The sequence below is a fragment of the Vigna radiata genome, chromosome 7 (genome assembly GCF_000741045.1).
Source record: "Vigna radiata var. radiata cultivar VC1973A chromosome 7, Vradiata_ver6, whole genome shotgun sequence".
Lineage (NCBI taxonomy): Eukaryota > Viridiplantae > Streptophyta > Magnoliopsida > Fabales > Fabaceae > Vigna > Vigna radiata.
In genome coordinates, this window is record NC_028357.1 from 33953397 (window position 1) to 33964245 (window position 10849).

General features: G+C 31.7%; 2 protein-coding genes across 3 annotated transcripts; one reads left to right on the forward strand and one right to left on the reverse strand.

Annotated features, from left to right (window-relative positions):
- Positions 1–1968: 1968 nt before the first annotated feature.
- Positions 1969–4609, reverse strand: LOC106765834 (L-galactose dehydrogenase). Its single transcript, XM_014650586.2, has 5 exons — positions 4376–4609; positions 4070–4298; positions 3679–3978; positions 2916–3044; positions 1969–2376 (listed from the first exon to the last, which is right to left on the reverse strand). The coding sequence occupies exons 1-5, from the start codon at positions 4534–4536 to the stop codon at positions 2245–2247; spliced, it is 951 nt and encodes a 316-aa protein (XP_014506072.1). The 5' UTR covers positions 4537–4609; the 3' UTR covers positions 1969–2244.
- Positions 4610–7533: 2924 nt separating this feature from the next.
- Positions 7534–10016, forward strand: LOC106766348 (transcription factor bHLH25). 2 transcript variants are annotated; one of them, XM_022782756.1, is made up of 5 exons: positions 7534–7619; positions 7847–7924; positions 8190–8741; positions 9090–9458; positions 9723–10016. In XM_022782756.1, the coding sequence occupies exons 2-5, from the start codon at positions 7889–7891 to the stop codon at positions 9795–9797; spliced, it is 1032 nt and encodes a 343-aa protein (XP_022638477.1). In that variant the 5' UTR covers positions 7534–7619; positions 7847–7888; the 3' UTR covers positions 9798–10016. The 2 variants fall into 2 exon arrangements, with proteins under 2 accessions (XP_022638477.1, XP_022638476.1); XM_022782755.1 differs by lacking the exon at positions 7534–7619 and having other exon boundaries at positions 7883–7924; positions 8187–8741.
- Positions 10017–10849: the final 833 nt, after the last annotated feature.

Here is a 10849-nt window from a genome sequence, read left to right on the forward strand (position 1 = left end):
AATGCCTCAAAAGACTAAATAAAGTTACATCGTAGATAGAAAATTACTATCCTATATATTTGTTACATCTTATAAGTGTTGGAAGTTCCACATTGAATAGAGATGAGACCATTTAAGTGTATATAAGTGGATGCAAACCTCACCTTATAAGTCGGTTTTGTGGGGTTGAATTAAGCTTAAAGTTCATTGAATTAAGCTTAAAGTTCACTTCTAACAATGAGATCTATAATATTTGTAAGAAGAGTCTAATGTTAACTAGTGGTTAAAGATGTCATACTTTCACAAACATCCATTTTATATTACGTTGTCTTTTATTGTTTTGATATATTGGTCAATGGTTGATATTGCAACAAACATGGATGTATTGATAATTACCCGACATCAATCTCAAGGATTTATGTTCATGTAAACATATATATTATGAGTAGGGAAAATTCTACGTTTGGAGGAGTAATGTTCCATTTTCATGATTTCATCATAATATACAAAGGGATAAAAATATTTATTCACATAATTATAAATATTAGAGAAGTAACCTTAAAAAATTATGTAAAATATTAATTTTAAGTCATTTGTTTCTTTAAATCTTTCAGAAAAATATATTAAATGTTTTCATTCTAAAATTATGCCTTTCAAATTACTAATAAAACTCATTGTCATATATTTTTTTTATCATGTATCTATGCATGTAAGTATCTTAATTTATTATGTTTTAAAAGGAAAAATAATAATAAAATATTACATTTTAAGTTCAAAAACCACAATCAATAAAAAGAAATAGAAAAGTTACGTGAAAATTTTTCCAAATTCAGATCAATCTTTCTTTTTTGAGACAAAAGAAAATCAGTTTTTGCTGTTCAATCTTTCATTAGTATTTCTGCAATGAATATTTTGAAGCAAAAGTTGGTAACTGTACAAGAGCCAACGTCACTCCTGACGAGGTATATCCAGAACAAATAATGAAATATTAAGAATGGAAGGAAAGTGTTAAACAGCTGTTGAGATTCGGATGAATAATATATATATATATATATATATATATATATATATATATATATATATATATTTAATAGCAGTAGCAAGATTATAATCATCACAAATTAAAATATTTAGTTTTTGTGGAATCATTGCATTGCCACCAACAATTGGCTGACCATGTGCAAAGACTATTTTAACAAGTAAACAACAAAGTATTGATATATATGAAGTTTGTAATGTTAAAAAGCTGAAAAGCAATCAGACATTTTTCTCTGTTTGTTTATAGATAATTGTAAATAACGGCTAGTACATCAGATTGAAACACCTGTCAGGCATTGCTATATCAACATCTTAAAATCACTATTCTTCTTGAATTTTAACCGACTGAACCTTAACTTTTCCAAAACTGAACCTTAGCTGGACTTTCTTTTTTGCCAAGAAGGGTTCATGAATTATTGAGGTAAAGGACGCCCCCTTATCTATCTACACTCTTCATAATACCACTTTTACTGAATTTCTTTATCACATTGTAAATATTTTGATTATCATTCTCAAAAAATTACTTCAAAATCTGTATACTTGATATTTTCACAGATTTTACCAACAATATTTACAATGAATGAGCAGATTTGAATATAAGTTGGTTTTAAACTATTAGATTTGGCCAAACCCATTTTTGAACAAGTTTAATATAAAAGTCTGAGTGTATCCTTTCGAATACATTAAAAAAGGGGGAAATAGGAAATGTATACATAGAAGTCCTTTAGCCTCATTATTATTTTTCGTGAATTGTGTCTAAAATCTTAAGATTATCCTAAACTATCACTAGATAATTGAATATAATTAAACACTTAATAACATTATCAACAGTCTGTTGAAGCTGTCTTTAGTTTCTTTTTCTTGATGTATTGGCTTGCAATGATACGACAATGCAAAATTGCTTCAAAAAATTTTCTGCATTGTAAACACTATCTATAAATTAAAAAAATATACAAGAGAACAAAATACTGCCTTTCTTTTCATTGTAGTTTTGCAAACCAGTTCAATCAGCGACTCTAACTTTCCAACCAAGGATGAAGAGCATTAAATAACGACGTAGTGAGAAATGTATTATTGGACGCACTCTAGACTATAAAACAAAAGTTATCTAGACAGTGGATCTTATTAGCTGTCATAGCAATTTCTCTTATTGAATAGAATTATAGCAGTAAAGTAAACAGCGGGAGTGGATATCTCCATAAGCAATACCAGGCAGTAGAATAAACATCAGCTCTGCTGGATTCCACTGGGCCATGACTGATTTTTAACAGGCTTCAGAATAGCTTCAACTTCTGATAGAGCCTCTTCATCAATGCCACTATTAGCTAGTTCTCGTGCAGCAGCAACATTTTCCTCCACCTATTTTGTTATATTGTCCCAGTTAGAACAAGCTTGGATAGCTTAGCAAGACAGTAACATCAACTCTTCTAAGACATTCTTTGAATTCCATCAATACACCAAGAAATAAGATGTATTATACGACAAAAGATGTATTATCAAATGACAAACCGCGACAGTTTGCGGTACTGCAATCAATTAGAGCCAGGAAATTTCCTTAGTATGTACTTTACTCATGCAATACTGACCATTAACTTACAGTATCAGATAATAAGACATTGCATGAGCATATACCTTTATGCTCAATATTCGTTTTTTTATTTATTATTTAGTTGGTGGGTGTGAAAAGGACAGATGAACAAACCGTAGTTATTTTACAGAGGAAGATTCTCAGATGTTTCACTGAACACAACAAGGAGAAAGGTAAGTAATTTATAGACCAAGCCATATGAAAGCTCTAGAGCAAGCAGCTTTCATGCATTATGCACAAAATTCAATAGATTTTGACAGTAAAGATATATACAATTAAACATGGCAATTCAGGAAGACTGAAACCGAACCTGTTCAACGGACTTCATGCCTACAAGCACTGATGAGATTTCCTTATTCAACAAGCTGTACTGCAACGCTAACTTTGAAATGTTTTTTCCCTTTTCTTTACAATGATCGGCAGCAGCTTCGCATGCAGACTGCAATGTTCCAAATTAAAATACAAATATGGCAAAAGAAAGACCATACTAAAAGAGTACAGAGCAGTAGTAGCCTATAGTTGGATCCGTTCATAAAGATATTGCAAAAGAATGACGAAAGTCAAGATTTTTCTTCCAACAGATGACTACTTCGTCTTCCTTCTTTTTATGTTCTTTTTTTTCATCTCTAAATTTGTAATGCTTTACTTCTTTTCAGCCGAACTGGGTCACTTTCTTTCACAAGACATTCAATCACAAAACCGAACTTTAGGCAAATAATGGGATGGGAACAAATATTATGCAGTTTCGTAATCAAACTCAACAATGACTTGGTTTAAGAGAACAATGGGTCATGATTACTGACTCATTTATTTCCTTTCCTCTCTCATTTGAGGTTCTTCCGTAATGGAAATAGTATTATTATTTCATTTTCACCAAATGCGTCTATTTAAGCTAATTTAACATCAGTGAGAGTGAAAACTAGGAGTATAATTGAAAAGAAAAACATTAACATAGTCTTTCGAACCTTCAAAAGGAGAATTAAATTGAAACAAAAAGAGTAGTGTGTGATGTGAATTGAATTAAGGTTGAATGAGTATTTGAGAGTGAGAAAACGCAGAATGAAAGTGCAGACCTTGAGTTGGGGCGAAGCCGGATGCCATGGAGGTGGGCCAGCATGAGTGAGAAGACCCATGGAGAGAGGAGAAGCATTGATGATGCCAACCCCTTTGGCCTTCAAATAGGGTATCAAATCCCCCAAGCTGGAGTCGTTCACAGAGTAATGGCAATAGGAAAGCACCACATCAAGCGTCCCAGGCGGAACCCTATCAAGCACGTAACTGAAAATCCCCAGAGGAAGCCCCGTTATGCCGATGAAACGCGTCTTCCCCGCCTCCTTCAATTTCACCAGCGCCGGAATCGTTTCGTTCACGATCTACCAAACAACAACAACAAATCAATCAATCCTTCGCTTCCATGAAACGCAAGAAGCTGAACGAGAAACGACAGAGGCAGAGGTAATTAACCTGGTCTAGGGAACCGAACTCGATGTCGTGGCACTGGAGAATGTCAACGTAGTCAAGTTGCAACCTCTCCAAGCTCTCTTCCACGCTCCTCGTGACTCTCTCCGCGCTGAAATCAAAACCGTCCTTGTACCGTCCGCACTTCGTCGCCACAACGTAGGAGCTCCGAGGAGCTTCGAGAGCCTTCAGTGCCTTCCCCAGCACTTTCTCCGACAGTGTCCCTCCGTAATACCTTAAAATTTTCAGAGAAAATCAATATATGTATGTATGTATGCATGCAATGTAATTGGAATGTGGGTGGCGGCGTACGGAGAAGTGTCGAAGAAATTGATGCCGGATTGAAAGGCGAGGCGAACGGAAGCGTTGGCCTGCTCCTCGGAAACTGTGCCGAAGACATTGCCCAGTGGAGAAGCTCCGAAACCGATGCAGCTCAGTTTCAGTCCGGTTCTACCAAGCTCACGTAACTCCATTTTCTCACTCTCTCACTCTCTCACTCTCTCAAACACACACTCTTCTTTCTTTCTTCCATCACACAACAATGGATGATTTCCATTTATGAATTTGAAAGAAACTTGCAAACTGGACCCACTCAGCCACTGTTTTTCTGACTGGACTGGATTATTTCATATTAAATAAATACTGGATTTCGTATAATAATTATATTTTTTTGGGTTAAATATTGCCTGCTTTTCTTTATAGGAAATTAACTAAATCTATGGTGGAAAAGAAAGTATCTAATAGTTTTAAGGATCAAACTAAACTACCTTTCAACTCTTTCTTTTTGCGCCCTGGAATTCTCATTTGCACCTTCTGCAAAATATATAAAATTTATTTGCACTCTCACAACAAATTTATCATTTCTAGAAAAATATAAAATAAATTTAATACCTTTTTAGGGAAACCATTTCAAATATTATGAAATAAGTTTTTAACAAATTTAAAATCTCATCATTATATGCAAGAATTATAAAGTATTTGACTTTGAAAACTATTTGGACAATTCTAAATTTTGTCCAAATATCGTTTTATAAAAATTATTAAAAAGTGGTAATTTGCTTAGTGAATTAGTAAATGGATTTGTTCATAAGGTATGGTGGTTGAGAATTGGTAAATATTTACATTTTAAATTTTTATTTAAGGGTTGTCACCATTATTTTGGAACAATTTGAATATTTACTCATGAAATCAAAATTCTTTTTCAAAATTTAAAAGAATTGTGATAAAGTATGACATGAAGAATGTTACTAGTATAACTCTAAATAAACTATTTATTTTAACTTAAATTTATTACAAAGTTAAAACTAAATTATGAATTTTACTTCTTTATCTCAGGATTTATGACTCCTTTAATATATATTTTATTATCTAAAATTTAATGTAACTTTTAACTCCAAAGGAAAAGTTTGTACAAAAACATTAGGATTAGCCCTTCCATAGAGAGTTATTAGTCCAAAATATACAATATTTTCTTTAATGACTACATTTTAATCCATTCAAAAATCAAAATTCTAGGAACAATATTCTACTATTATCAGACACACCTGTTTTAATTTTCTTAAAAATAAAATAAAAGAAAGTAGTCATTCATCTTTCAACATATAATTTAACACACATACTAAAAAAAAATATCATATAAAATAATATATAAATTAAAACTTTGTTTAGTGTTTTTATTCAAACTTTGTCAAATGATAATGATTATGAATATCTTTTTCATTCTTTTAAATAAATTATGACTTCTCATGACACTCTCTTTCAAATTTCACGTGTTTATATACTTCAACAAAATAGGATGACTAACTGAAAATATAAACATCTTATTGAAACAGCTCATATTCTTTTAATTCATGGTAAGATTCTTCAATATTTTTAGTGTGATGTTACTGAATCTTATCTCATTAATTGCATGTCTCTTTAGATAATAAAATACATCATTCTATTTTATTTTCTCCTGAACTTCTTCATCCTTTATCTCTAAAAGTCGTTAATTCTACATATTTTATATTCATAATTTTAGTCATCGTTGTTGTTTGAAATTTGTACAAGGTTGTTGCTTCAAAATTTCCTTCATCCATTATTTCTTGGCCAACAACATTTCTTTATGTGTCCTCTTATGTCATATTGTAGCATTTGGAATTCTTACTTTCTTCGAATTTGATTTACCATAATGTTTGAAATTACATATCTTGGATGTATCTTTAGTTATTAATGAAACATTCACTTACTTCAACCTCCCACTCTTTCTTCTTTATTTTTATATTTGGATTTTTTGTTTTCAAGAACAACACATCCTTAAGAAATACATTTTGTTAAACTAAGTAAAATATGATGGAGATGCTTTTAGAATTTTGAGCTATGTTCCATGATACATTTCTATTCTCAAAAAAGTAAATTTTTTTTAATAATGTTATTAATGGTTATTAGATAATTCAAACGTGAGAGTTATAAGACGACTTAGTAATAAGATTAAAAAAAAAAGATAACGTGAGACTTATAAAACGACTTAGTAATAAGATGAAAAACAAAAGGATAAGAAAAGTTGTGGATTCAAATCCATATTAATACTCGACAATTATAAAAATTAGTTTGATGAGCTTTATGAAAGATTTTTCATATACATGTTATCCTTTCCATATATTGATAGATAAATACAACCCTAACCACGTATCTATAGGGACATTACTTGTCAAAATACAATTTTCCTAGTATATGGTGTCAGTGGTTGCTTAACGTCACTTTTCTTTCTTCCTTTCGAACGACAAAGTATAATCATTTCAACACTGAACACCGTTTGATTGATATGCCATGGGCCAGACTGTACTTCGGAAGACAAGTTTTTCACCGCCACACATGCTACTAGGGAATTGGCTAAAACCTTCTGAAGTCAATGGAAACTGTTGCATTTCACAAAAATTAGGAAACTGTGCTGTATGAGTCATTAGGCTTATAAATCATATTTGAAAATTGCAATAAACGAAATGCTTTCTCATGATCAACATCTAACCACGTTATCCCATAGGCTTTCGTTTATTTTGTTAATTAATTAATAGCTGATGATGGTGTCACTGCCCTTTGCAAATGATCTTTGACCAAGAAAATGAGAGACTCGGAAAGAGACAAGGAAGTGACTTAACAAGACAAAGCAAATAAACACGTACCTTGAGGCTTTGGACACGATGACAGGGACCACATGATGATTCTTGTTTTTAAGCTCTTGATCAGGATTTCAATGACTAGTTGGTGAAGATCACCCCAAAGTCCACAAAAACAACAGAAGTTGGGACACTGATTTGTCATTTTGAAGGCAACAACTCAATATAAAATGAGTTGAATCTATGTTCCTTGATTGAAAATGTTAGCTTTCATGGTTGTCCAAGACAATTCACCCCATAAAACCCGTGAGTATGATAGTGCTACTGTTCTATAAGTTGAGATACAGTAACGTCAAGTAGGACAAAGGTTATCACAATAACCAAATATATAAGCTGCTGTTTCTGGGACATAGTACTCTCATTCTATACTATACTGAATATACTGCAATATCTGCTTATGAGTAAGTTTCTTATCTTCACCAACTTTCTCATAAAGATCTTTACTTATAGTCCACAATGTACATGTATCAAAGAATCATGGAGTGTTTATGGTGTGATGATATGGGGATTTTTTTTTCTTACATGTATTGGGTTAGGGATTACTTATAACACAAATCTGCATCAACTAGTTGAAAATTAAAGTACCAAAGCTTATCAACTTTAAGCTGACTATTGACTTTTCTTCCAGGATATTACTTCTAGCTCTTTTGATTGCAGAATTGGCTTTCTTATGGAGATCTCATCTATCAGAGAATTACCTGATATGGTAAGAATTATGAATAGCTCGTCTAAATAATGATATTTGAATCTAGGGTAACTTTTGCCCTGTACTTAGTTGATAGAGAATCTTTTTCTAAAAGTTGGAAGGATTCAGTGGTGAGTTAAAACCTGGCATTTCGTTGTTAAATAAGAGATATCTACTATAGCAATCAGTAGCAGATGAAAATACTTGAATTTTTTCCTCTTGGTTGTTGAAATGTCTTTCATGAAAGGTTTTTATGGTAAATATATGATGTTTTCTGATCTAGAAGGAGCAGGAAATAATGGAGGACTCTAATTTGCTCCGTCAGTGGCACCTGAGTTCTATTGATGACCCTAACTTACTGCCAATGGCTTCTACTTTTGAAGAGACTTTTCAACAACATGCATTTACTTATCCAGACTTCAATCCCAAAGCATCCATGGAAACTACACTTATGGACATTGAAAGACCAACAAAACATCATAAAAACATCAGCTGGAATCCCATAAAAAGTTCTGCTCAGACATCAGATGCACAATATGTATCTTTCCCAAATCTTCTTTCGTTTATGGATTCCAATCACATAAGTCCATTGGGATTAGTGAAGGCCAATGAGGTGGCTTGTCCTATAACCAATAGCACAACTTCTCTGGACACTTTCTCTCAAGGAATCTTGGGGAATCATAACTATCTCTTTAAGGCATGCCAAGAGACCAAAAAGAATGGAAGACGTTCAAAAATTTCTCATCCTCAAGACCACATCATAGCTGAAAGAAAGCGAAGAGAGAAGCTCAGCCAGCGCTTCATTGCCTTATCTGCCCTTGTTCCTGGACTACAGAAGGTATAATATATATCAATGTAAATGCTTTTATGTGGTTCTCATTTTACTTTATATGCTGTACACTATATTAGTCCTTCAAATTATGTAACTGTTGTTATCATTTTAGTTCTTAGGTAACCCTAGTCCATGAAATTTGAAAAGGATAACTTGATAGAAAATTTAAAGACCAATTAGACATAAATTCAAAGATTAAAATACAAGTGGAAGGTAATTTTAAAGATTAAACTGTTGATTAATTAACTCCTACTAGCTGTGTAGTTGTTAAACAAGTAGGTATTCCTAGCGTTAGCATTTTTGTGTCCATTCTGTGTGCTTCTATCACATGCATTGGTAACATTTTTCAATCAGACGGACAAAGCTTCTATTCTTGGAGATGCTATCAGCCACTTGAAGCAATTGCAAGAGAAAGTAAAGGCTCTTGAGGAGGCACAAAACATGAAGAAAACTGTGGAGTCTGTGGTAATTGTGAAGAAATCTCAACTGTCCTATGATGTTAACAATTCTTCAGAATATGATGGTCCGTTATTTGACGAAACAATGCCCGAAATTGAAGCAAGATTTTGTGGGAGAAATGTCCTCATAAGAGTTCACTGTGAAAAGACCAAAGGCGTGGTGGAAAAAACAATCCATGAAATTGAGAATCTCCACCTGAAAGTCACCAACAGCAATGCCATGGCATTTGGGAGATGCGCCATTGATATGACAATTATTGCTCAGGTATAATCTTTGTACAACAGTAGCATGTATAGCAGTAACATCTGAAGTAATATTGAAACTTTTTTGTTGACACTGCAGAATATATATATATATATATATATATATATATATATATATATATATATATATATATATATATATAAATGGTTTTCTTAATGAGACAATAAACATGTCAGTGGATATCTATGCATCATTTTTCATAATTATTTCCTCTAAACTGTAATTTTCTTTCAATATGGTGAATTATATTTCTGCTGCATACAGATGGATATTGAATTTTGCATGGGAGTGAAGGATGTAGTGAGAAATCTCCGCTCAGCTTTTACATCTTTCATGTGAGGACGTTCTGTTACTTCACATCAATCAAACCAACTTCAAAAAGCATAAGAAGAATAGGAGTTATACGGTCAACAATATATGTATCAGTTTAAAGTTTAAGTTCCTTGGTAATATTTGTTCACGGTCTTGTGCAATGTCTGTGATCTACTTCAACCATATTCTCCTTTTTGCATGGTCAACTCGTTGACCATGTTAATGCCACCCACCTGTTTCAAGTTTCAACTGTTACTATACATGGTTAGCCATTTCTTTTTGGCAGGAGGTTGAAAAATTCAACCTGTCTGTTTTATGTACCCAAATCTGATATTTCCTTTGGTTTTAAACAAAAATGTGATTGATAAAAGTTGTGAAGAGTTTGAATATGGTTTTGCAGGTTACATATTGAATGAAAAGAAATTAGTTTTATAGTTACCATAAGAAACAAATGTCCTGCTTGTTATGTACCTACACTTTTATTACATTAAAATAATATACTTGTAAATAAATAAATAAATATATATATATATATATATATAATTGAGATTGGTTTAAAAAAAACGTAATAGAGAAGTACATAACTTATCTTTAATCATTTATGCATTCTTTGAAGTTATTTTTCTTTGTTAAAAGATAAAATTATTTAATTAAAAATGACACAATTACAAAAAGTATATCTATTTTGTATTGTAGTATGATTAAATATTTTATAATTCTGTCCTAGTAACTACTATAGTTATCTTAAAAATATATAAGAAAAATTCTCTTATTTTATTTTCATAGTCCATACTTACATTTTATTCTTAATTATATTTTTATAATTTAATTAATACAATTATCTCCGCTATACAACAAAATAATAATAAATATAAGTTGCACATCCACTAAAAATACTGCATATTAAATCCACAATACAATTTTTTTTTCTTTCAACAAAATTTATAGCATAGCAATGTAATTATTAATATTTTTTCTGGAAAATTATTATATACCTGTGTTAAATATAATTATTTTAAGTATTAGTACATTTTTACATATTATATATACATCATTGTGTTAGCCTTCATTCAACCATT

Excerpts from the sequence above, each read along its gene's own strand:
- LOC106765834 (XM_014650586.2), bottom strand. The coding sequence starts at position 4,536 with ATGGAGTTACGTGAGCTTGGTAGAACCGGACTGAAACTGAGCTGCATC. Across the intron at positions 3,045-3,678 it reads CGGCTTCGCCCCAACTCAAG|TCTGCATGCGAAGCTGCTGC; the intron begins GTCTGCACTTTC and ends GGAACATTGCAG. Across the intron at positions 2,377-2,915 it reads GCATGAAGTCCGTTGAACAG|GTGGAGGAAAATGTTGCTGC; the intron begins GTTCGGTTTCAG and ends ATAACAAAATAG.
- LOC106766348 (XM_022782755.1), top strand. The coding sequence starts at position 7,889 with ATGGAGATCTCATCTATCAGAGAATTACCTGATATG. Across the intron at positions 7,925-8,186 it reads TCAGAGAATTACCTGATATG|AAGGAGCAGGAAATAATGGA; the intron begins GTAAGAATTATG and ends TTTCTGATCTAG. Across the intron at positions 8,742-9,089 it reads TTGTTCCTGGACTACAGAAG|ACGGACAAAGCTTCTATTCT; the intron begins GTATAATATATA and ends TTTTTCAATCAG.